Below are 26655 nucleotides of genomic sequence, written 5' to 3' on the forward strand. Positions count from 1 at the left end.
ACTGTGACTCAGTTACACGGCAACTTCCTGTCTGGTTCTGCAGGCTCAGGCCCTTTAAGACAGGCTGCCGGCTAAGGAAGCAAACCTGGTGATTAATGGGAAATGGTATTTTTCCTTGGGGGCCCCGGGCTTTAATAAAATGGGACCTGCACAGGGATTCCTAGAAAGACAGACAGTGAAGGGACGCGCCGCACTCGTTCATAGTGAGACGGCGGTCCATCTGGGGAGCAGGGCACACAGGTGCACGTCCACGTCCTCTGTCCCTGGCTCACTTTCCTCCTCTGAACCCGGCAGGGCCTGTTTCTGCACTTGGGCCAGAATCCGGGGCCTGTCACCTCCCTGCCTGCCTTTTGTCTCCCCTGGGCCTATCTCGCTCCAGCCACATGGCCCTCAGGCACTTCTTTAGACTTGCCACATCCTTCCTCCCCTCAGGCACTTCCTCTTCCTGCCTGGAACGTTCACCCTCCTCCCATGCCCTCTGCCTACCGAAGAACTCTTATTTTGGCATTTTACAATTTGTTTCCTCTGTCTGTCCACTACACCCTCCACACATAATTTGGTCTTTCTCTTTTCCTTTCCTAGCATCTGTTTGTGGCAGTTTTCTTTTTTTTAAAAAAATTATTGATTTTTAGAGAGCAAGAAAGAAAGAGAGAAAGAAACATCGATCGGTTGCCTCCCACCTGTGCTCCAACTGGAAGTTGAATTCGAGACTTTGCGGTGTACGGGACAATGCTCCAACGAACTGAGCCACACCTGCTGGGCTGCAGCTGAGTGAGAGGGACCCTGGATCCCCAGGGGCTAGTGCCATTCGTGGCACCCAGCAGATGCTCGGAATAGCTGGTGAATGACATTGTGAACTGCCCGGGGCATGAAGGGTTGAGAGATGCTGGAGCTGCCTCCTTGGAGAGGTGGTTGTGAACTTGCTCGTGAAGGAGGGCAGGGCTGGGAGGTGGAGGCAAGTGTGCTGGTTCAGGAGCAAATTATCTTCCCTCCTCCCTGGGTTTTAGGACCGGCCTGGGGCAGAGTGGACTTGTGGCTGGTTGTGAGGAAGGAGCCTGGATTTGAGCGCTGGCCAGAGCTCCGTTCTCTGTGTGGCATGTGCTGGGTGAGCCCCTCGGCGTGTGTGCTGGGGTGGCACTTCCTCCTCCTTGAGGGGTGCTGTGCAGGTGGGATCAGTGAGCACCCTCCCTCGTGCCTAGTGATCATTCACAACACCTGGTTCCTGTCTCGCGAGTTTTTATGCAGGGAGGCCCACAGGTTTCAGGTCAGTGGCCTGAGTGCTCATTTGGCCTCGGTCTTGTACCCTGATCCTACGGGCTTCATGGCGGTTTGGAGTCTCGCTGTGAGGAATCACTGTGAGCATTCAGTGTGGCCCAGGCTTTGTGACTGGCAACATAGCGAACACCCAAACTGCAGGTTCCTGTGAAAAAGGGAGGCCTGCTGCCTAGCTGGGGATGCCCGTCAGCCCCTCGCTGGGCACCTCCAGCTGGAGGAGATGGGTGATGGAGCACCCGTTCCTGTCACTCCCTCCCTGCTGGCCTCTGGGGACGGCCTGGCTGCCCCCGTGAAAGCAGGACAGCCTTCCTCCGCGGCTTCGTAAGTCTTGGGAACGGGGAAGCAGCACGAGAGAGGGAGGGTGTTCTTTTGGACTGCATTGGAGACTCCTGCTGCGTCAGGGCGGACCATTTCTGCCAGGAACAGGATCTCAGCCTGTTTACTCCGTGCCATGCTTTCCCTTCCTCACTTCTGTCGGGAAAGGGGGCTGAAAGGAACTTGGCTGCACAGACTTGGCTGCACATGGGAGGCGGCTGTGTCCTTGTGCTTCCCGTGGGGGATTTGAGGTGGGGTGGTTTTCTCCTGGGTGGGGGCACGAATAGGAGGGAGGGAGTGATTGACCTTCCAGTTCCTAGGGGTGCCTGGTGCTTCATTCATTCTCATTTAATCCCATAACAGCCGTAGGAGGTGAATATTGATTTCTCCATTTTACAGTGAGGAAACAGGTTCAGAGAGGTTAAATCATTTGCCTGAAGTAAGGAGCTGGTAATTGACAGAGCCAGGTGTATAAAACCTAAGCCCGCCTGACCGGCAAGGTGGAGTTTTTGTGCTGTGCTGCCTTCCAGGGAAATGAGTGAATCTTGAGGAACAACCGTGCGTGAGACTGTTCCACCCTTTCAAGTACTTTATCTCATTTAGTCCCCAGGGCCACTGTGTGGTATAAGTAGTTTGATCTCTGTTGTAACAGGTGGGGACTCCGGAGCTTGGAGAGGACAGGTAACTTGGTTCTCAGTGAGATTTGGGTTCTGTGTGGGGGTGGTCTCAGGGCTTCAGAGGAAAAGAGGGCCAGTGTCATTGTTCACTTACAGGTGGGCCCGAGATGGGTGGAGGTGGTAAGTCAGTGAGGAATGCTTTCAGCTGCAAGTAATCAGAAACCCAATTACAGCGACAAAGTGTTTATACAGGCACACCTCGGTTCACTGCTCTTCACGGATTTTCTTTTTATAAATTGAAGGCAAGACCCTCCACCAGCAAAGACATTACGACTAGCTTTATTGCATTACTTTATTAGTTTCTTGAGATGGTCTGGAACCAAACCGGCAATGTCTCTGAGATATGCCTGTATTTCTCCTATAACAAGGAGTCTGGAGGTAGTTGGTTGCTGGCATGGTTTAGCAGCTCAGTGCCACTGAGGATTCAGGCTCTTTCTGACCCAACTTCTGTAGTTGTTGGCATTCATCCTAATGCTTGTTGCCTCATGTTTGCAAGATGGTTGCTGCTGTATTGGATACTAGATCCACTTCAGGCAGGAAGCAAGGGAGAGGGATAGCATCTGCTCTCTCTTCTCTTTATCAGGCAAATAAAAGCCTTCCCAGAAGACCACATAGTGGACTTCCCTTTACATCTCAGTGACCAGAACCGAGGCACATGGCCCCTCTAGCTGCAAGGAAAACTGGAAGGTGAGTTTCTGGCTTCCCAGCCTGTTAAGGGGAAGGCAGCAAAGGAGAATGGTTAGGAGTGGCTTTTGGCATAGCCACCCAGTAGGCAGCTTAGTGTAGTGTGACAGATTGCTCAGACTGAACAGTGCAGGTGGCAGCTGGCAGGGCCATAATGCTGGAATGCCATAGAGAGGAGCTTTAGACAATTTAGGAAAGCCCAGAGTGGCAGGTCTCCTGAGGTTGCTGGAGGAAAGCAAGATCACCGAAGAGAGAGAGTTCAGGTTTAATAGTGTGGGGGCCACTGTGGTCTCCATTCCCAGGGCTCTGCCAGCAGGGGGTGCACACAGGGCCTGAAGAGCTTTGCAAGGATTACAAGCTATGGGACTTGGCTGAAAATGAGGAGTCCATGCAGTTTATTGTTCCTCCCTGCGCTTTGAAGCTTCTTGAACCAGAATAGGGGTGATAACAGAAAGTTCTTGGTGAGGAGACAACTCGGTGTTTTTTGGCCCTTGGGTTGCTGAAGCCATCTGTAATTAGGTACTGATTAAGTCCAATTAGGGGCAATTTGTCAGCTTTCCCTTCACCACCCATGTGGGTCTCAGAACTCACCCTCCGAGATCTGAGCCTCTGGTGGGGGGACTGAGAAGGGAGACCCCTGCTGCTGGTCCATAGTAAGTGCTGGTCATAAGGCCGTGGCACTTCCTTAGAGTTGGAACTGGGCTGAGAAAGCAGCAGCTCTCCACCCTGCCTGGTGAAGCATCTTGAACTAAGAACAAAGGTGGTAGCCGAAGAGGCAGCTCAGTGTTTGTTGGTCCTTGGGCTGCCGAAGTGATCAGGTTCTTACTTGGTCCCATCCACACACCTTTGCTAAGGTCCTGCTGTCAGGCACTCTGTTAGGCTGGGCATCGGAGGGAAACTCAGAGGTGATGGATTGAATCCTGCTCACACGGAACTCTCCATTTAGTAGGGAAGGTGGTAAAATGGAGATCCTCAGGCCACCTAAGGGGGAAGAATTGGCTTCATCTTGCAGAGCCAGGAAGGCTTCCCATGGGAGAGTGTCTGAGCTGCGTTTTAAAGGTAAAGTAGGAGTGTTAAATCCACGAATGTTAAAGGGCACTGATTGTTCAGTTTCCAATTACACACTCTTCCTCCAATATGGCTGGTGTAATGCAAAGAGCTGAGGTCCTAGAAAACCTCAGCGTGTTGCTTGCCAATTCCAAAGAAATAACCCGGAAGGACTGGCTGTTAAAGACATGGGTTTATTAGGATTTATGTGTGCACCCGTGTGGGGTGGGGTGTGTGTGTGTGAAGTTTTCTGAAACAGAGGCTTTCTCAGTACAGAAAACAAAGCAAGCAATGCGTGCAGGAAGGACATGCTCTAGAGCAGCGGTCGCCAACCTTTTGGACGGTCCACGGACCACCGGTTGGCGACCGCTGCTCTAGGGCACGCTGTGTGAGGTCAATACCCAAGCTATAGACAGTCTGGACTCACATTGAGAAAAGTTTCTGTTTAGCTCTTTCTTTTCTTTTCTTTTCTTTTCTTTTCTTTTCTTTTCTTTTCTTTTCTTTTCTTTTCTTTTCTTTTCTTTTCTTTTTCCTTCCTTCCTTCCTTCCTTCCTTCCTTCCTTCCTTCCTTCCTTCCTTCCATAGTAAAATAGTAAAACCTGGAAATTTATTGAGAAACAAACACAGACTCCCACGTGGGGAGAAGGAAACAGTTCTTTAACAGATGGCCATCATCATATTCCCACAGGGTGGGTGGGGGAGGTGGAGCTTGGGAAGGGGCCCTTCTCACATACCACCCAGCTGGGCCTGAATATCCTATTCTTAGCTTAGGAATTGCCATTACCTGTGCTGGGGCGCAGTTTGATGACTCGTCTCCTTCCTGCTGCGTGAAGGGAACCATCCTGTTTTCCATATGAGGTTAGATATCGCCTCTGTTCTCAACAGTCAGGGCACCTGGAGGGGGTCCTTGTGGCACTCAGGGGCAGGGTGGTGGGCTCAGTGTCAGGAGAGCCAAGCGATGTCCATTGTCTCCTGGCCACGTGTGTTATGGTGTCTGATTGTCATTCCACCTTTCTGGGCCTCACTTGCCTTGACTATAAACTCGGGAGCATCATTCTGTATCTCTTCCCTGATGGTCATGACTGAGTAGGTGACTGGAGGGGTGATTGCTTAGCATTGCATCCTTCATCTATGAGCACCTCATGCCCTCTCTCGAGACCCTTGACTTACCTCCATCATTTTGGCGGTAGACGCTAAGTGCCATCATGCCAATTGTAGAGGTGGGAAACTCAGAACCAGAGAGGGCAAGCAACATACACATGGCTGCACAGGAGGTAAATAGCAGAGCAGGGACTAGAACCCATGCTCTGCGTATCAGATTTCAAAGCAAGCATTGAGGTGTAGCGCAGGAGAGCGTAGAGTTGGTGCCACTCAGCCTGGTGTGTGAGATCTGCCTGTGTTCTCCCAGTGGCTGTGTGCTTCTAATTAATTGCAGATTATGTGTGTGGATCTGTCTGATTGAGAATTGCCCATACATATGATATCACAGCCTGAGGGTGGAAGGAAGCTGTGCAGCTGATGTCCTAATTATTTATGGGTATTTCACATGCAATTAATCTCCCTTGCCATCCGTTAACCCCGCTACCCTGCTGTGCGTGAGGCCAATCGCAGCAGATGTTGGTGGCGCAGCCCTTGGGGCCATGGCAGACCTAGGGCTTTAGGCAGGTCACGGTCACGTTTCTGCTGGGGTCCAGCCAGTGGATAGGTGCAGATGACGGGACACCTAATATGCCACATTTGCTTGCAGGAGCCAGAAGCTAGAAAGGCTCACTTGCTACTCCTGATGAGTCACAGCATCTCAGAGCTACAAGGATCCTAGACAATCAGCTTGTCTAACCTCCTGTTTTACAGACTAAACATCTGAGACCCAAAGTGGGTGTGAAACGCTTAAAGCACCTTGCCAGTTAGCAGCTGAGCCAGCCAAGGACCTGGAGTCCTTATTGGTTACTTGCCGTCACATCACACATCTTTGTGTATAATGTTATTTTCTCATCCTGTGTAAGCCCCACGTCGCTGGGCACGTTGACTCCAGTGCCAGCTCTGCGTGGGTCCCAAGTCGCAGCATATGAGAGATGACTCATGTGGTTGCAGGTGACAGGAACCCACTTAAGTAAAATAAGGGAGTGTTATCGCTCTCATACCTCCAGCATCCAGGGGCACCATTGCGTTTAGGCAGCACTGGGTCCCCAGGATCGGTGGTCTCTGGGTCTCCCTCCCGAGGGGTCATTTAGTAGAGGTGTGATGAGGAGAAGCTGGGTGAAAGCATGCCCTTTGCCCTGTGGCCAAGCTGACCTTGCCCGGAACCTGCTTAGCTTTGTCTCTTGAGCATGTGATTTTTGGGGTAACGTGCAGAGCCCGCATGAAACTCAGGCAGCCTCTTTCTCAGATCTCACCATGGGGTCAGGGAGACAGTGTCATATGGGCATTATGGTTGTGGGTCTCAGTGCCAAATGGCCTGTGTTCTGGTGTCTGTTTCCTTCTCTATAAAATGGGTTTGATTCCAGCACCTCCTTCCTGGGGCTGTTTGGAGGTTTTAATGAGACAATTTATGTACAGATCTTCACCCAGTGTCTGGACATGGCATATGCCTGCTGGCAGCTGTTATTAGGAAAGTCATAACTTCTCAGTTTTTTCCACCTGCAAAAGGGGAAGGGGGACACTTGCATGAAGTAAGGAACTCATTGGTTTCTGTAATACAGCCAAGCCCAGACCTATCCTTCAAGGTTGGCAGTGTGTGAACTATTGTCACGTGTAGCAGGGCAGCTAGAGCCCAAGACCCTCTCTCTTCTCTCTCCATCTGCTTTTCCCTTTTGGCGTGCTCCCCAGTCACTGAAACCCCAAATCTCCTCTGGGGGCACTGTGTCCCCTTTAATGCTCTAGCTCTGACATGGATTCTCTACTCCTCATGAACACATCTGTGACCAGACTGGAGCAGCTGATAAAGCGTGTCTGAATGTTGGGGTACTTGTATCAGTCACCTTTCCCCCATGGGACAACACCTGCAGACTTCCCCAGAGAAGCCATTGTGGTAGATCAGGACCAAGGACAGAGGCCTCCTCCTCTGAGTGATCTAGTGGTGCAGAACACAGCCTTTGTCCTTGCTTCCTGCTGTGTGACCCTGAGCAGATTAGTTAACCCTTTGCACTCGCTTGCTTTTTTCTCGATTCCTTTATTCTAATGCTAACCGTGTCGAGTCACACTCGACATCCATCCGAGTGCAAAAGGTTTAACATCTCTGAGCGTAGTTTGGTTATCTGTAAAACAGGAATAGTGACAGCATGTACCTTGGGGTTATGGGAGGATTGACTGAGGTAATAATGTCTGTAAAGTTCTTTAGGCAGGGCCTGGCCCACAGTAGGAGATTTTGAGTGCTCACTGCTGCTGTGCTGAGCCACCTTCAGCTCGGGGTCACCTGCCGCCGTGCTTCCCAACCTTGAATCAGCTGAGCAGCTTTACACAAAAACACTGGTGCCCGAGCCCACCTGGACATTGAGTTAGCTTGTGTGTGATGTAGTCTGAGCATTAGAAAACACACACACATGGTTTTAATGTGCAGCCCAGCCTGGCTGGAGAACCATGGCCCTACTGGTGTCTGGGCCACCTCTCTCCTCATGTGGTGCTGCCTTACTCTGTCCAGGCTGTGCCAGGATCAGGCCCTGGGGAGGGAGATTGGGGAAAGAGTCTTTCTTTTTTCCCAGGGCCGTAAGCCAGTTGCCTCCTTCAGCGTAGACGTCACTTTCTGTAGTCTAGCACCGGGCAGTGAAACCCTAGGCAGTGGTGGGGCTCACCCCTCTCCCTTTTCTTACTGGTCAGAGAAGTCAGTGCTGTTTCTCCCCTGAAGCAACCTCTGAAACTCTGTTTTTATTCTTCTGGAGATATCTCTTTAAGCTAAATGATGTGTTGATGCCTTTTATTTAAATAACTTTAAAGAATAAATGTAGAGACTCCTAGACATAAAACATGTTGAACTGTCTGAAATTGAGATTCCCTCCCACCCCGAGTTACTCCTAGTAACCTGATGACTTCACACACCCAGGTCTTTCTAGGCCTTTCTGGGGGGACAGGGCAGGGGTGCCTGGACCTTTTTAGACCCTGAGTGAGTCACTTTGAGCTGCCCTGGGGAGCTGCCCTGGTGTGTCTAGCTCCCCCTTCTCCCCTCTCCTGGAGGTCTCGCTTCCATTACAGCCCCTCAGGCCCCTTCCAACTCTGTGCTTTTGATGTTCTCTGATGTGGGGCAGAAAGCGGACTTTAAAAACAGCCGTGCATGTGTGTGCTACTGTCTTGACATTTTGAAGCTGATGGGTGGTCAGGAACTCAAACTTGAGGGCAGTGGGGTCTTGAAGTGGTGGCCCAGCACCATGATCTGTTGTGCCTGCCTGGTAAGAACTTTAATTAATACCTTTTAAAATTGATTTGTCTGAAAACATGGATTCTGGCTTGTCTTGACAAGTGAGAGGTGGGGGCAGCCTAGCTGAATCCCTGTGTGGGACAGTGGGTGGAGGCAGGGGCTGCTGCCTTAGCAGGGCACCCCCGCCCCCTTCCCACTGCCCCACATCCCTCCGAGGCCTGCAGGGCATCACTGTCGTTACTTCTGTGGCCCTGTTTGAATTTGCTTTTGGGACACCTGCCTTAAGGTTTGTACTGCAAGTCACTGTAAACACTGTGTTTGTATATGTGTGTGCGTGCATGTGTGTGGAAGAGAGAGAGAGAAAGGGAGGGAGGGAGGGAGAGAATGATAGTGAGTGCACACACACAAATGAGCAAGAGAACCCAAATTACACATATGGAAAAGTTGATAAAAATCTAGAACTTTACAAGGTAGTTTTCTTCTGTCCCTTGTGGTTTTCTTTTCTTTTTATTTTTTTTCAAATATATTTTTATTGATTTCTTACAGAGAGGAAGGGAGAGGGATAGAGAGCTAGAAACATCGATGAGAGAGAAACATCGACCAGCTGCCTCCTGCACACCCCCTACCGGGAATGTGCCCGCAACCAATGTACATGCCCTTGACCGGAATCGAACCTGGGACCTTTCAGTCCGCAGGCCGACGCTTTATCCACTGAGCCAAACCGGTTTTGGCCCTTGTGGTTTTCTTATAGTTCTCAGTCTGTTCCCTTGGGTTTTTCAAACCCTTTCTTCTCCTTTCCAGGTCATGTTAAAACTGTAGTTTTAAAGCTGAGGGATGTGCCAGGGAAGCAGATTGCTGATTTCCCAAAAGGAGGAGAAAGGTTGGGAGAGTGCTGAAGGCCATGCTGGAAGCTGGTGTGGCCTTGGGGGCGTTTCTCCTTTGGAGGGGACAGCTAGGCCTGGTGCTGCGAAGTTTGGGACAGGCTTTTGAGGGAGCCTGACCAGGTGCGTCCTTGCCCTGCCGCCTCCTGGCTGTGTGGGGTGGGGAGTCACTACCCTCCTCTGGGCCTCTGTTTCCCCATTCATATGAGTACAGTGATTCTTGTTTCTCAAGGAATCTTGTGAGAATTAAATGAGATTGTGTATTCAAAGTGCCTCTGCCTGGTGGGGTGTATATAAAATAGCCGACGCCTGGGAGCACTGGCCACCCAGGCTTTGGGGACATGTCTTGGGGCATGTTTATTCATCCTAACACATTGCAAAGTCGAAATCCTGGGTGGACAGGGTGTTGAGGGGAGGCAGGGCAGAGAAACAACAAAAAGCTATAATGGCCCAAGATTGGTTTTAAAAGTTACACTTAGAGCTCAATATAGATTATCCTTTCTCTTGGAGATAAAAGGAAAGAGATTGGGTAGACAGAAAAAGGAAAAAAAAAAAAAAGCAGACTGTTAAATTTGAAAAATGACGGTCTAGGTTAAGTATATATCCACAGAAGAATGCTTTTATTTCTGTGCATGTGCCCTCCTGAGCTCTCCCTTTAACTGTAACTGAGGATGGGCCCCAGGGGAATGTTTGTAAAGGCTCTTTTGAGGTTTTGGAAAGCGATGCTATATAAAGTCAAAGAATTATTACCCAGTTCTATGTATATAACAGAAAGAGAGAGAGAGAGAGAGAGAGAGAGAGAGAGAGAGAGAGAGAGAGAGCGCACTTGCATACTTCCAGATGTACGCATCTCCCCCTTATTCTCATCCAGTCTCTTTCCTATTTAATTTGGAAAAGGAAGTTGAGATCACTTTACCTAAAGATAATTTGCCCTCCCTCACCTTAATATAGTACTGAATATAGCAGCCTCTGACGCCCATGGTCATTGCGTGAATGGGTGAAGGTTATCTGTCGCGTGTGCCTGTGTTGTGTTTGGGTCCCTGGGGGCTGGAGGTTGGTCCCTGGTCTGCCAACCCGTTTGAAATCAGGGATTCACGATTTACATTGTGGGCGCTGAGGAGGAGGGGAATGGTGTGGTAGGCTTGTCCAGTTTTAGGTCATGGTAATACTTTTTGCCCCCTCCCTTCCATGTGTATCTATTCCCAGACACACACTGGAAACAAGCTCTGTTTGAGTCTGACTCCCTGTCACCGGGACAGGAAATTACAGCTGTGAACCCGGTGGTTAGCATTCTCTGGTGCGGCCTTGAACTTACTATTAGGCCCAGCTGACATTTCTGCTCAGCCCATCTCATGCTCAGTTCCTGCCGACGAGGGGCACATTTTCCCAGTGGGTGCCAGTCATTCACTCGTTTGTTAGTTCACTTGTTCACCCAGCCTTGACTCCTTTTTCAGGTCTCTCCTGTGCACTCTGTCGTCTTCTCAAGGAACTCATAGGCGTGGGGGTGGGGCTTCGGTTGCCAGGCCTGCAGATGAACAGGTATATACATGGTGGGTGGGAGCTTGGGCAAAGTGGGGTCCAGTGAGCTCTCCTGGGCTTGTTCTGCTGTGAGGACTCAGGTTCAAATCGCGAGGGCAGAGAGTGTCGATGGGCTCCCAGGCGCCTGGGGGGAGTCTGGTGGGAGCCAGCATGGCTGGCTGTTCCTACGTTGCGCCTGCTAGTCCCTTGGCCACATGGTCTCGCGTGTCGCCCTCAGAGAGCTGTTTTGGCTATACTTGTGCCGAGAGAAACCAAGTCAGCCAAAGGCGAGTTTACCTAATCGACAGGGGTGCTTTTCCGAGTCTGGGTGCCTCGGTGCTGTTGCCCCAGGGTCAGGCCCATGTTTGACATTTAAGACGCCAGCCAGGCACTTTCTCTGCTAGGTGGGCTCCCCTGAGAGGTGTCACCGACTCCTGTCTTTGGTGGGCTTCTGCCCTGTGCCTGTACCTCATTTGTCGCTGCCTCTGCATCTGGTGATAGAAGAGCCCTGGCAAAGTGTCCTCGGCCTGCCTTTCAGCAGGTGGATCTTGGTGGAGTGATGTGGACTGTACTCTTGGGCGAGATGCACCGGCCCTGACCCCCCTCCATCTCTAGCATAGACTTGGCCCATCCCAAACTTCTGGAAGACTCTATATGGTTGGCTTAGTTTGACTCATCTAGCCCCTCTGGGTCCCACTCGCTGCAGCAGGGGGTAAGTGGGAATTAGAGGTTGCTGGGGACAGAGGAGGGGCATGAATAAGACAGGACAGGCCTGCTGGCTCCCATATCTGCCACAGCCAGTGGGCAAAGGTGTCACAGAAGTGATCCCGACCTGAAACTTGAAGGAGGCTCCAAGTAGGGGAGGCAGCCAGGCTTCCTAGGTGCTGGGACCAGCCTATGCAAAGGCACAAGAGAAGGGAGCGGGTTTGATGTGGTGGGAGACAGCAGGAGGAGCGGAGGAGCCAGCGGGGTGGAGCCAGTGGGGGCTGTGGTGTACATCGGCTGGAGCTCCGCTGTCTGCAGGGTGAGCCCTGGGTGTAGGTGCAGCGCCGCTGGAGGAAGAAGATCCAGGCAAGAAGGCTGAGCATGAGCAGGGGCAGCCAGAGGGACCAGAGGCAGGGCTGAGGGGTCTTGGGAGAGGTGTGGAGGGATCCACAGCGTCTGGGGCAGCAGCTTTTCGACTGCCGTTTCCCATCTATTAAAGCCTGGTCTACAGTCTCCTGTTGGCAGCTAGCCAGTGGCCCTGCCCATTGGCCGAATATTGGCAGGCCCCGGGCCTCACCACAGAGAGCCATCTCCCTGAACTGGAGAGGGAGGGACAGCAGTGTGTGTGGGGGGCAGGGAGGTAAGAGCTTCTGGATGTTCTCCTAAGACAGGTCGGTAAACCCTTCCTGTAAAGGGCCAGATGGGAATACTTTAGGCAGTGCAGGCCCCTCGCTTTCTGTTGCCACAACTCAGCTCTGCATTGTGGCATGAGAACAGCCACAGACAACTGAAAACGTGGCTGTCTTCCAGGAAACTGCTGCCGACCCCTGCCCTGTCCCACGTGGTCGGCGACATTAGCACCATATTTTCAGCTGAGGGAACTGAAAAGCAAAGAGATGGTCATTTTCCCAGGTCGTCGAGGTGAGACGGAGGTTTGGGATTTGATTAGAAAACTTGTTTGCTGCTCTGATGTTATTTTTGATAGATTGGCCCTTGATGTGCAGAAGTTATTTCCTTAATGGACTTGTTCTTTGCTTCATGGTAAGAAAGGCCTCTGCTGCCCCAAGATGGCATCAGTGTTTGTCCACATAGTCATAGAGCTTTTATTGCTGCTTTTCACATATTTAAGTTATTCTGTCTGAATTTATTTTGATACACAGCAGAAGCAGAGATTTAACTCTTGTTTCTTGCTCCCAAAATGGTTTCTTGCCCTGGCAACATGTATGGAGGAATCTACCTTTCCCACAGGGAATTGAAATGCTGCTCTGTATCCCATATCGACTGCTTACAGTTAAAGTTAACATTATCCCATGGCCTTGACCAGATTGGCTGTTCGGTTCACTGAGGCCACGTCAGGGACGGAATTTGAGATGGGTGGTCCTTGGCGCTTCAGCCTGGAAGGCCGCCATGCAGCAGCCCTGCTCTGCTGTCACTTGCAGTGTGTGCTGTGGCAGGTAACGAAGGAGGAAATCACAGTGATAGACTAAACAGATAATGGGATGTGCGGTGCTGGGGATGGAGAGAAAATTACAAGTTAGGCAGCGCCTCTGCCAGTAAGTGTCGCCGGCCTGAAGAAATACAATATTTATGTAATATATGGACATCAACCCAAATGTCACCTATTGGCTCTACTGCAAAGTGAATGCATATAAAGTTAAAGTCTATTGAAACTGTGTGTGTTTTTTTTGGGGGGGGGTGCGGGGGGTGATACCAGGTCTTGGATCATTTCCTTTCCTGCCATTACCACCAGTGTTCCAAAGGCAGCATGGGGAAGGCAGAAGGGACAGTCGTTTGACAGCCTTATTCCTGTGATGTCCTCCCCGCCTCTCCCCCCCCCCCCCCCGCCAAGATTCCTAGTATCAGAATACTGTTTTATTTGTGTCCTCGGTCATTTTGACGTTGAAGCAAATACAGGGCCGTGGTCCCGGAGGCTGGAAATGCACAGCGTGGAAGGGAAGGTTTCTACCAGCATGATGGTGTGGATTGGGTCATTGCTATCTCTGTGGCTTCTGTGGGACAGTGCCATGCATCTCTTAGGTGTATATAAAGCATTAAGTGAGATAGTGCCAGTAGGGGCTTTGAACAGAGCTATACTTGTATAAGGGTTCACATTTTAGCTAAAAGGAAGAAACCAACAATCCATACCTTTTTTCTAAAGAGGATTTGAAGCAGTATATTAAAACAGATAAGAAATAAATTGAGGCCAGTGGTAGGCAAATTGACACAGGTGGACATACAGGCCGGAGAAGATCATAGCGGGGTTAGGGCACATCCTGGTTGGCACATGGCTAAGTACACTCATTAGATGTGTAATTTTCTCTGAGCTTCCTAGTAGCCACACCCAAGAGGGAAACATAGTTTATAGGGTTTCTTAGGTGGAAAAACCCCAAATAACTCAAGGAGAATTGAGAAGCTCCTGGACTTGAGATCCGAGTGACACAGTGAACGATGTCTTGAATGCATGGATGGGCAGTGAGAACAGTTGTTTGATGTAGGTAGGAAACTTGGGTGGTTATTTAATACAAAGGCATGGTTTCCTATGGGTGAATACTTCCTATGTAGAAGCTCTCCAGGAGAGGAGCTCCTGTAAGTAATTATGGACTGTGTTTTGGGAATCCCCCCCACCCCCACCCCGCGCGCCGTGTTGCCTGTATGCTGACTATAGAAAACCAAATATCTTAGTAAACTTGAGGATTTCTATGTCAGTGTGGACCCAAGTGTCACTCGATCTGCTGTCTGATCCGCTGTTGATAGGCAGCTGTAACTGGGAATGGGTCATTGTTCAGAACAGATGTGGTCCAGCAGCAGGGACCTGGAAGCACTTAGAAACCGCAAGCCTGCTTTTTCCAGGCAGCTGAGGGTTCACTAAAGAGACAATCCACACATATTTCATCCTGCCCTTCTGTTTTGTGTGGCTAATAAGAGTGAACAGCTGAGCCCATTGGATGGATAACTTAGGCTGTATAGGAATTATTTTTGAAAGGGAAAGGGAACTTGTGTAGACAAGTCGCTATAAATAGCCCATAACCCAGATTGGTTGTTGGTGAGAGGACAGCAAACAGGAGAGATCCCCGGACTAATGTGGATGTGCTTTCTTTCTAGGCGAACTGCGCCAAGCCATCGTGGCCATGATGAACCGGAAGGATGAGCTGGAGGAAGAGAACAGGTATCTGACCTCCAGGCTCGAGGCAGGGCCTCGTCCTTTGACATTCTACCTCTGGGACAGAAAATATCACAGATGAAAAAATTCTGCTTTATTGGCAAAATTGTGACCAATGATTTTATATATATATATATATATATATATTTATTTATTTTTTTGGTTTACGAATTACCACTTTAATACACACACACACACATACACACACACACACACACACACACACACACACTAGTGGCCTGGTGCATGAAATTTATGCACATCAAAATGGGATTAATTAGAGGAAATATTTTAATATTGCTATTTGCCCTTTCTCTATAATAGAAGTGTCAGAGATGAAAGAAAATTAGTAAAATGTATATGAAAATCTTCCTCCTGTCAGAGTCTGGGGCGCACAGCGGGACCCAGAGTCAAGTCCCCGCCCACCTGTGGTGCCTCAAAATTGTGCAAATTCCAGACCCAGCCGGCCCCACCCCCGTCAAGCCCCACTGGGCGGGGGGCACAGCCTCAGGTCCTCCATCAAGCCCTGCCAGGTTGGGGGCACAGACTCAGGTTCCCCTGTCAAACCCCGCCAGGCGGGGGGCACAGCCTGAGGTTCCCTGGGGTGGGGGGTGCAGCCTGAGGTTCCCCATTAAGCCCTGCCAGGCGGGGAGCACAACCTGAGGTCCCCTGTCAAGCTCTACCAGGCATGGGGTGCAGGCTCAGGTCCCCTGCCCCAGCCTAGCGCCTTAGGTCCCTGCTGATTGCTCCTTAACCTTTTGCACTCAGATGTTGAGTGTGACTCGATACGGTTAGCATCGGTAGCAGGAATCTAGAAAAAAGCAAGCGAGTGCAAAGGGTTAAGGCTCGTTACGGGAACTCGGCCTCTGCTGTGGGTGCAGTCGTCTTGTGTTATGGAAACCCTGCCTCCGCTGTGGGTGCTGCCATTTTTGTGATGGTGTGATGGTCAATTTGCATATCCCCTCTTTATTAGATAGGATTGTAGTTTGAGTGAGCAAGGAATGAAAACTTCACATTCATGGCACCACCTTAGAATAAGCTTAAAATTTGGTAAAGCAATCTTTTTAAAACTTTAAAAAACAGCCTTATTGAGATAGAATTCACCCATGTAAAGTGTACAGCTTAATGGTTTTAGTATGTTCACAGCTATATGAGTCACCACCACAATTTTAGAACATTTTCATTATGTAAAAAGAACCCCATGTACCCTTAATGGTCACCCTCAGACCCAGTGAAGCAATCTTGTGAGTAATCTTTAATTGAGGGCCTATCTGCCATGTTCCAGGCACTTGGAATACTTGGCTTAAAGTTTTTTCCACTAACGGGTACTTTGGGCAAGATAGTCCTTGAATTCGTTTGGCTTTCCCAAAAGCTCAGGTGCAGACATTGAGAGGGCAAAGGGCTGTCTTTTGTTCCCTGTTGAAACCAGTGCTAGATACTAGGCAGGTATCGTCTGTGTCGCTACAACCTGGCTGCCCGATGGGAGCCTCTCGACTGCCAGACCTTGTCTAGGCTGCAAGGTGGTCAGGAGAGGGATTTGCCTGCCTCCCTGGGGGTTGGGGTGGGTCGGGTGCCTGTATGTGTGCGCGTGTGTGTGTGAGCGTGTGCTCATGTCACTCTCTTATTCTTTACTCAGAGCAGGAATTAAGACTCCGTGGTGACATGTCATCATGATTCTCCTTTTTAAACCTTATTTTGGGGCCTGCTTGACAAGCTTCTCCCTCATCCTTTATGGAATCATACAAAAGCAAACAAGCATGATTTCTAAAACAAAAGAGAATTTTTAAAAACAGGCTCTTTAGACAGCACGATTTTCCCAGGAAAACTTTCAACAAAAGGCTGTAGACGTTGCAGGATTTCTCCTTGCTCCAGCTGGAGCTGTTATGGAAGAAACCATAGGTTTTGTCTTACCTTGTGAGAAACAGTAATCACCGTGTGTTAATTTCTTCTCCTTCCCAGAGAAGGAGAAACATCCTCCCATGGTTTGTGTTGGAGTCCCAGGCCCAAGTGGGGAATTCTCTCACCGGTCTTGGAGAGTATGGTGAACAGTGGGAGTGGGAGGTCAGACACTTTTGCTTATATTTTGATGTCCCATGGCAAATATCATCTGGATTTGAGAGGGAGATGCATCAGAGTCAGTAAATACTTCCCAGAAATAGCCATTTGAGGTCAGTGAAGTAGATGGTCAGCAGACCCGGCTTGGCTCACTCCGAGGTGCTAACTTACAGTCATTTCTGGACGAGCCGCTGTCTAAGACCAAGGATGGCAGATTCACAAGTGCATGTGTTTTGGAGGGTTAACAAACTCCAGACATAAATAAAATAAGACACGTGCAATGGCAAACTCTACAGCTCTATAAACTCTCTCTGTGCTTGTTTAACCTGGAGGTGGCAGGGGTCAGGGTCAAAGTGTGTTTTGTGAGTAGAAGTGGAAATGAGGATAGACATCTGTCAGGTAATCTGAGCCTGTGTTCTATTTTGATGGCTCAGATTATTGTTTTGGTTTGAACTGGCATCCTTTCCTTTGTTAACTCTGTTCTTCAGTGTGGCTGTGACACAGTGGCCTCCGTTAATGTGCTGCACCTTTGGGTGGGATGTCTGTGAAGGGGCTTGCCTGAGATTCGCTCAACTCACCGTTTCTCTTGATTTCAGCTGCCCACAGGCTATACGGACACACAGCCTAGGCCACAGATGGTTCCCCTGGGGCTCATGCTAATGATTACTCTGAGGCTTTTGAGCAGAGTTTGGTGTCTCCTTAAAGGAATTTGTAATGAGATAGACTAGAATTATGGCTTATGCATAGCCTTGTGGAAAACAAATGATTAGGTCTTGACTAAATGACTGTGTCTTGGGCTCGATGGGCTCTGGGTTCACAGCATCTGAACGGATGGGCCCTCCTCTTCCAGATCACTGCGGAGCCTGCTGGACGGTGAGATGGAGCACTCGGCTGTCCTCCGGCAAGAGGTCGACACCTTGAAGAAGAAGGTGGCTGAGCAGGAGGAGCGGCACATCATGAAGATCCAGGCCTTGGCAAGGTAGGAGGGCAGAGACACCGGGGGTGGGCCTGGGAGGCTTATTAAAGCCCAAGCACACCTTTACCAACACTGTTTAATTAAAAAGTGTTGTGACCAGTAGCAATAAAATTTATGCATTTGAAATTTTAATATTTTATTGAATACATGTTGAATAATATGTACACACATGATTCAGACTACAAAGCGTATAAATGGTTAAAGTGTGCAATCTCCAGTGACCACGTTTGCCCAGGGGATGGACGATGTTACTGTTTCCAGAGATGTCCATGCATGCACACATCTCTGGATGTGTGTACTTGCTTTTCATTTCCCTCCCCGCCTCCCTTCCTCCTTTCTCCCTTAATGCACAGTGGTGGTGTGTCTAACACACACTCACTCTACATCATGGAGACGGTTCTGTGTTGTGCACAGGGCTGCCATCTTTAGTAGCTCATATTTCATTGTCTGACTGCACCAGAATTCATTTGACCGGTGTGCCAACAGCCAGGCATTAATGTGGTTTCCAGTCTTTTGCTACTTCTAAAAATGCCACTGTGAGTAACCTTTGCGTTTGTTATTTTGCTCCTACATGACTATATTTGTTGGAAAATTTATGGAAGTAGAATAGCGGGTCAGAATTCTGTGCTTTTCTCAGTGGAGAGATCCTCAACTTGCCCTCCATGGAGGCTGAGCCAGCTTAGGTTCCACAGCAGCAGCGGGAGGGTGTGACCGAGCAGCCCACAGGGGTCGGCTCCAGCCTCTGGGCCTTTGATGGCATGCAGGTGAAACACGGCGCTGGCAGACTATTTTTCATTTGCATTTCCCTAATTAAGAGTATGGCTGAGCCTACTTTTACTTAAGAGCCTTTTTATTTTTCTATGACTTTGTTTATATCTTATTATGAAAACTATACGGTGAACCTCCCCAAATCCCAGCTCCCATAAAAACACGCATCTCTACGGAATTTGTTCACGTGGAAAGATACTCTTATGGGCTATATTTAACATCTATAGCCTGTCATTGCTTAGTTTGCCTCTCTCCCCCACTTAAGCTTCATGTTAACTGTTTCTGATGCCTGGATGTAGCATTTCACTGAATTAATGTCATATTAAATAAGCATTTGCCAGACATTTGAGTGGGTCCAGTTTTTCTCCCATTTAGGTAAGATAAACAGTTTATTGGTTGTTAATGTAAAACTACTTTAAAGTAAGACCAGGAGATTAGTGTGTCTTTGGACATGCGAGGGAGTCGGGAGTTAAGTAAACTTGCAGCAGCAGCATTTATCGTCCCTGTGCTGTCAGGGCGAGTGGCACTAATGTAATTGTTATGATGTGGAATCGAAAGTTGGCACCCGCGTCCCATATTTAACTTTAATTTGAACTTCTCTCCTTTCTCTACATTTTAAAATGACACCTCAAGAGCATCAGAGACAGTGAAATGACTACAGCAAATGCCTAATTTGGCATTTTGTCAGCTGGGCCATCATTTCACCTTCCCCGGCAGGATTCTGGGGTGGGACGGTGTTTGCTCACAGTACAGGCTGCGGTCTATGGAGAGCGGTTCTGATTCATCAGAGAAAGACAGACTTCTATTCCCTGCCACTTTGGATTGTGTTAGGAGTCAGCTCCATTGTGTGAAGATGGCGAGTTTCTGGGTGAACTGCTTAACCTTCACAAGTGTGCACTTCCCCATTAATAACCTGGCGAGGCTAAGCTACCCACATGGGAGGACTGAGTGAGAAAGAGTTTGTGTGGAAGTACATAAGGTTCTGGACACCAGCGAGCTATTGCAGATGTATTTTACAGGCAATGTATTTTAGCCTGTGATAATTCTTAGGAAAATTTTTCCCAGCAATGGAGTAGAAACATTTTCCTTCACTAAGCAGTTTTATGACCTGAAGTCTCCTCATTTAAACAATGGGGGAGCTAAGTGTTTAAGGTGCCTGAAGGTTCACAGTTTGCAGGTAGAAGGAACATTTGTAAAAGAAGCAAATACTTCAGGAAAAAAGAAAAAAAGGAAGAAAGCAAACAGGGAGGCTGGATGTGTACGTTTTGAAAAATCCCGCTGCTGACATGTTCCAGGCACAGTTCATCTTTGCCACCTGTCAAGCTTTCTTCTTGCTACCGAAGGAGCAGCTGTCAGTGTTCTCAGGTGGGAGCGGGCGGGGCAGCGAGGGTGGGCCAGGCCTTGAGGCTGGGCCAGGCCTGTGTGAGCACTGGGGCACCCTGTTCCCAGGTCCACATGTGTTCAGGTGGCAGGTATCATAATGCCAGTGGTTTAGCCTAATGGTTGGTGGCGAGGATTCTGGCATTGGACTGTGGGGGTCTGACTATGGCTCTAATGCTTATTAGTTGTGTGACCTTGAGCAAGTTACTTAATGTCTCTATTTCCCTAGTTTTAAATTTCGGATAAGAAAACTCTCCACTTCCTAGGGTTGTTGCACAATAAAATGAGAGACCATATGTCAGCTCAATAAATGTGCTTCATAAATGCTCAATAAGTGTTAACTATCATTATCATTTCTCTTTAGTATGGTAATTATATTACTAAGAAACCCTGCCACATCAAAAGTTATATTTTAACAGCAGTGGTGCAGAAAGAATTAAGTACTAGGCTATTTCAGATATAAAAAAGTGAAATTATTTTTGCTGCAAGTATTCTAAGAGCGTGTTTGTGTGTATGAGTGTTTTACTGGTTCTGAGTATATGGTGATTATAAAACTGAAACATCCCTGAACAAATTCATCATTTTATTACACATCTTTTTTTGCTCAGAATTAATGGCTCTTTTTTCATGCTGTCATGGCTCAACCATGATCAGGGCCATATAACCAGCCAGTGCTTGTGTGGCCCAAGCGGCTGCTCGTTTCTGAGGCAGCAGCATTATAATCAGTGGCAGCTCAGGGTGGGTACGCCTTGCTTCCTAAGTAATTGATTGCCATGTTTCCCATTGAATGAAGAGAACTCAGGCTAGGAGACAGGTGTTCACAGAAGAAGACACATATTAACATGAGAGGTACCTTTGAGAGAAGCAAGTGAACAGGGTTGTGCACTACTGGGGAGACATTTTTTCTTTCTATTCATTATATCAGTTACCTCTTGCTGCGTAACAAATTATCTCCAAACATGCCCCTTAAAACAACAAACATTTATGATCCCCCAGGATTTCTGTGAGTTGGGAATCTGGGATGGCTTAGCCGGATGGTCCTGGCTCTAAGTTTCCCACAAGGTTGTAGTCAAGCTGTTGGCTAGAGCTGCAGTCGCCTGCAAACTTTGCTGGGACTAAATGGGCCACTTTTTAATTTTTATTCTTTTTAATGTTCACCCGAGGAGTGAGGATATTTTGTCCATTGATTTTTAGAGAGTGGAAAGGAGGAAGGAGAGAGAGAGAGAAAGTGAGAGAGGAGAGAGAGAGAAGCATCGATGTGAGGGAGACATCTAAACCAGTGGTTCTCAACCTTTCTAATGCTGCGACCCTTTAATACAGTTCCTCATGTTGTGGTGACCCCCAACCATAAAATTATTTTCGTTGCTACTTCATAACTGTAATTTTGCTACTGTTATGAATCATAATGTAAATATCTGTGTTTTCTGATGGTCTTAGGCGACCCTGCTAGCGGTTCTCAGCCTGTGGGTTGTGACCCACAGGTTGAGAACCGCTGCTGTAGAGCCTAAGAAAAAATAGCTTCTGGAAAGATTGGTTCTATTGGTTGCCTCGGAATTGAACCCGTGACACTCTGGTGCTAGGCAGACACTCTTAACCACTGAGCAATGCCAGTTAGGGCTGGAGGGGCCACTTTTAAGCTCACTCGTGTGGCTGTTGCCAGGAGCTCAGCTCCCCGCCTTGTGGGCTTTCTCCACGTGGCTCCTCACAGCACAGCAGTTGGCTTCTTGGGTCACTCGAGCTAGAGAATACACCTGACATGGTAGCCACTGTTTCTTTTATAACCTGGTCTTGGAAATGAGACACGATTACTTCTGCTGCATTCCATTGTCACACAGATCAACCTTGTTCATGTGGGAGGGTCTACACGTGAGTGTGTGTGCCGAGAGGTGGCGGGGGGAAGGGGGTGTCATTGGGCGCCATCTTGGAGGTTGCCTACCACATCCACCATGCTTCTGTTTCGCCTTGGGACAGACACCTATCCCAGTCTCTCCTGGCCGGTTCTTCCTTATCCTCATTCTGCACATGTAGTTTGGTGCAATTGACGCTACCACTGCCTGCCCTGGGTTCCAGAACAGGCCAGATGATCCGGGCCTGGACGTCAGCTTGTCCCATCCCTTGACCATCACGATTGGGTTAAAGAAGGGCGTGTGGCCAGGCTGATCTGAGGAGCCGATTTCAGCATTCTTGAGGGGATATGGTATAAGCCAGGAGCTGTTGGCAGCTGACTGCTACTGTGTGGGAAGATGCTGACCTCCCCATGGTGACAACATAGTGGAGAAATAGAGGGATAAGATGGAGAGAGAAACCCACAGGTCCTGATCCCATTTGAGCTCCTGGACCCAGTCTTTCCTGAAGCTATTTTTCCCTTTGGTCTTTGCAGTTATGTGAGCCAATAAGTTCCTTTTGTAACTTGAGCCAATTTGTCACTGGTCTCCTGTCTTTTGTATCTGGGGTCCTGACTAACGAGGCTTCCTAGTTGGGATGTTACGGGATTGGAGCAAGTTGTGTTTTCTCTGTGCTCCCTCAACAGTCAACCTGCCACATCCACAGAGAGACTTGCGATTTGTGGTGACTCATCACGGATGTGAACACCCCCCTGGATTGTGCGACAGAGCACTGCTCAAGGCCTTTCCTTCCTGTTTCTCATGTCGGGACCAGCCTTACTGTCATTCTTTGTCACACTGGTGCACTAACAAGAACGTGTCAGTTGTGTGACCAGAGCTATTCCCTTTCCCCGTGTGAGCCTCTGGGTCTTCGTCTGTTTAAAAATATAAGAGGAGGTGGGTGGCATGGGTCCCCTCTAGACTTCATGTAAGGATGCTGTGCACTTGTGTCCTGACATAATAGTCTTAACTAATATTAAAATACTTTTGGCAGTAGAAACCCAAACCAATTTAGATTAGGTCAACAGGGGAATTTTGTGTTGCTGTAACAAACTGATCTCTCTTCAGGCGTCACTGGACCCAGGTGCTCTGTGAGGTCGCGCTCTCCTCCCCCCCTGCCCTTGGCTCTGGCCCTCTGTGTGTCGTCTCCTTCTTGGGTGGGGCTCTGCACACAGCTGCAGAGATGGCCTTTGGTGGCACCTCATGCAGGATCCAGAGAGAAGAGACCCCTTCCTCCTGACGCCTTCTACAGCATTTAGGGAGGCTCTTCACTGGGCGTGTTGTGGCCAGGAGGGAGCAGAAGGCATGGTTAACGGCCTCGCCAGGTCCCCAGGGCTGGGAAATCATGTGGGCAGATCCATCATGCCGGTTCTGCTTCCTCGGAGGATTGTGTGGAAGATTATATGCGCTGATGCTCCTCAAGCAGTCAGTGCAGCTTGGGTCTGTCATGAATGCTCAGAGGAAGGTCCCCGCTTCCCTCTTAGCCACTGCCTTGCCCATGGGTGCCTAGCGATGTGGAGGCTAGGCCAGATCTTTCCTGTCCCAGCTTCCCTCGGCAACAAGCATGTTGGAACTTGTTGCCACTGGCCTTCATCTGACCTCAGCTCCCCGTGGTGTATTTTTCTAGCCCTGCCTGCCCAGCACGTGTCCCTTTGTTTATATTTCCCTGTTGGGCTGCTGAGCAGTGATCTGCTATGACAGTGTCCTGCATGTGAGACAGAACCATACTGCAGTTGTAAGGGAAGGCTGGACCAAGGGTCTTAGAAGCCCAGCGCATATCACTCCGTCCAGCCCCCTGGGAGGCCTTTATTGGCTTTCTGTGAAGGCTTTAAATCTCAGTGTCTGCCCTAAGGCTCAGTCTCTGCCTTTAAAACATTTATTAGAGAAATATAAAGGCTATGCCTTCTGTGAAAAAGGACAGTAAATTTCTCCAGTGTCCATCTATTGACATTGATTATGTTTCTTTTTTTATCACAAGAAGTGAATGGTCAGAGTTGAGAAAGTCAAACATGGGAGATACTGGCTTGGAATCTGAGCCTGTCCTGGGTTAGGGGGCCCTTCGGAACCGAGACCCTGGGCCTTTTCCCTGCCAGCTCCCCTGATGTAACACATGCTCCGCCGGGAGAACTGGTAGGCTTCATCCTGCTGCCAACGAGGACCAGAGCGGCTGCGGCTGTGGGGGTTCTGGGTATCATCTGGGCTCAGCAAGAAGTGCAGCTATTGATTAGCAATGTCTGCCGTGGACATGGGAAGAGGGAGTGGTGGGGAAGAATGTACGTCCCTGTGTTAGTGCTGGTGAGCGGTGGAAACGGCTCGGGAAGGCTCAGCGCCAAGGTGGCAGTGCTGCACAGGAGCCTGGAGAAGGGCGGGTTTGCCGTTTTTGAAAAGAAGTCCCCATTGTTCCGTTTTGTCTGGTGAAAGAAATGTGCTCTGGAGGAATACCTCAAACCTGTTCGTTTTGTTGTTATGTAAAACAAAATGAAACTTTGCTCTCAGGTTGAGTGGAGACCAGAAATAAGGCAATTTTTATCTCTGTGTCTTTGAGAAAATTAACATTTTGCTGTATTGTCTGATTCAAAAAGCCCATGTTTGTGGACAGAGAGTTGGGGAGGAAGAGCGGGCTCTTTCGCTGGAAGAGGAGTTGCTGTAGTGGACACTACCGTCTTTCTGAAAGCCCTCTCCACATTTCTCTCGCACTGGAGGACCCGCCATGGCTTGATTTTTTTCCTTCTTTTTTCTTGATTGGTGGTGGGGGTTGAAGTCTCCCAAGCACTGAGGTTCAGCCCTGATTTGTCTAATTTGGTCAAGATAATTCTGCCTCCTTTCCACAGTGATTGGTTCAGCTAGGTGTGGTCATTGGGCTCGCTTCAGACAATGGGCACGTGGTCTAGTTCAGGCCAGGGAGACCTGTTTGGAGGTTTGCTGAGGCTTTAGAGGAAGATGATCCCTTGGTCATGGGTGTCTGGGATGGCTTCATTTTCTGGACCAAAGCTGTGAGGTTGTAAAGGCTAGACCTGCTTTATTCACTTTACCATCCTGAAATGAAATTCATAGCTAATATAACCTACCTATGTAACTAACTTTAAAAAAAAAAGTAGAACATCCTAACTCTAATATGAAAGAAAGAAAAGGAAAGTAATTTATAACAGAAAGCAGATTTCAGTATATATTGGCCGGGCATGCCTTTGTAGAAAACATGTGGAGGTTAATGGCTCGCACCTACTTATAATGTATAAGTTTGGATTTAAAGACAGTAAGAAGATCAGAAGTCATTCTTTATAAGGAGCACAGAAAATGAAAGAGCAGAGTCTGGGTGGACTCTAGGGTAAAAACTCATATAGTCAGTGTATAGTAAATGAAGTAGATTGTAGGCTGAGTTTATGAACAAGTATTTCACCTACATGGAGAGCCATCAGGACAGTTGAAAGTATGGCAGGATGTAGGTTGCTCTTGGCTATGGGACTGCCTTGGCCTCTCAGGACAGTGAGTATTCCTGGCCGTACGCAGTGAATGCTGGGAGCACCCTGTCGTCATTGTGACGTGCAATAGAGTCTGCACACCTCTGCCTTGCTTAGACTTTGCTGTGCATTACGCTCACCAGGGGAACTTGTAAAATGACCATGTCTACACCTCTAGAAGGCAGTATGGGTCCCCAGTGAGAATCATCGCTTTCAGTTCTTTCCCCAGTGTTCTCATTTTCAACACCATTTGCAAATGTACTGTCAGAATTTCGTGTTTAGGAGCTTTCTGGTCCATTCTCTTTAATTTCATAGCTAATATAACCTACCTACAGGGGACAGACATTTACCCTTAAGGGGAAAATCAGGGGCTCCTGCCATCAGACAGTGCTGGGTAGGCAATGGCAGCAGATGTTCCCTGCAGTGGGCTTGTCTCCTCATCACATTTTTAAAAAAATGTGTTTTATTGATTTTTTTTTTTTTTAAGAGAGAGAGGAAGGGAGAGGGAGAGAGAGATAGAAACATCGATAAGAGAAACATGGGATTGGTGTCTCCTGCAGGCCCCCATCTAGGGATCAAACCTGCAATCCTGGGCATATGCCCTGACTGGGAATCGAACCAGCAACCTCTTGGTGCATGGGATGATACTCAACCAACAACACACTGGCCGGGCATGGCCCCTTTTCAGTTGCCTCACTCTTTTAGAGTTTTTAGCTAGAGACTGAACCCTGACCACATTATATTACCTGTTGAACTCCTACTGTGTGTCCCAGCCCACTCTGGTTCTCCATTCTCTTACTTATCCTTGGGCATGAAGCTTGCTCCCCCCAGGTGGCTGGCTCTCTCTTGCTTGGCAGAGTCTCATCACTGAGTGAGTTGTGCTCTTCATCATTGTCTAGCACGTCCTTGTCAGCAGCTGATGGGTCTCTAATGACTTACACCAGAGCAGCCAAGGGGAGTTGAGTACATGGGGTGGAACTAGAGTGAGTGCTAGACACATGTGGCAGGGCAGGAGACAAGATGGCTTTGGAGGTTTCCTGAAGTCTCATGCTACCAAAATTCAGTGAAGACAGATGGTTAGTTAATACTCATTTATTTATTTACTGATCAAATGCCTATTTCACATTAAACCTATAAAATCAGAGATAAACAGGATGCAGCTGACTCTAATTTCTAGGTGTTGAAAGTCAAGAAAGGGATATATAAACACAGATTTTAACCGTTTGGCTGACAATTCCTTATGCTCCAGTTGAGGTGGCCATTGTTAAAGGAAGTGTAGTGTAATGGTGTGGGGCAAGCCTTGGACTTGAGCCCTACTTTTCAAGGATGGGACCTGGGCAAAGGTGAGTGAGGCCTGAGGGTGCAAAGTTTAAGGAGGCACTCTCTCTGAGGATCACGCATGTGCTCCTTCTGGTTGTGTGGTGTCCGATGGTCATTTTATTCCTAATGCTTCTTGTCTAGAAAACTGGGATAATAATAGTCTCTCCTTTATAGATATATGCAAGAGCTGATGCATGCAAAGTGC

At 48.7% G+C, this 26655-nt stretch overlaps 1 protein-coding gene across 6 annotated transcripts in view; it reads left to right on the forward strand.

The window, feature by feature from the left end:
- The window catches only part of SNX29 (sorting nexin 29), a gene marked incomplete at its 3' end in the record, with an annotated part of 449820 nt that overhangs the window by 109837 nt on the left and 313328 nt on the right, over nucleotides 1-26655 (forward strand). For 5 of the 6 annotated variants that reach the window (XM_079795284.1, XM_079795286.1, XM_079795288.1 and 2 more), the window contains 2 exons: nucleotides 14553-14616; nucleotides 17516-17644. In XM_079795284.1, coding sequence (XP_079651410.1) covers nucleotides 14553-14616; nucleotides 17516-17644 — 193 coding nt within the window. Of the gene's footprint in view, nucleotides 1-14552; nucleotides 14617-17515; nucleotides 17645-22319; nucleotides 22458-26655 lie in introns of those variants that run through there. The other variant, XM_079795289.1, reaches the window with a different exon arrangement.

This window comes from Cnephaeus nilssonii (assembly GCF_951640355.1).
Source record: "Cnephaeus nilssonii genome assembly, chromosome: 2".
Lineage (NCBI taxonomy): Eukaryota > Metazoa > Chordata > Mammalia > Chiroptera > Vespertilionidae > Cnephaeus > Cnephaeus nilssonii.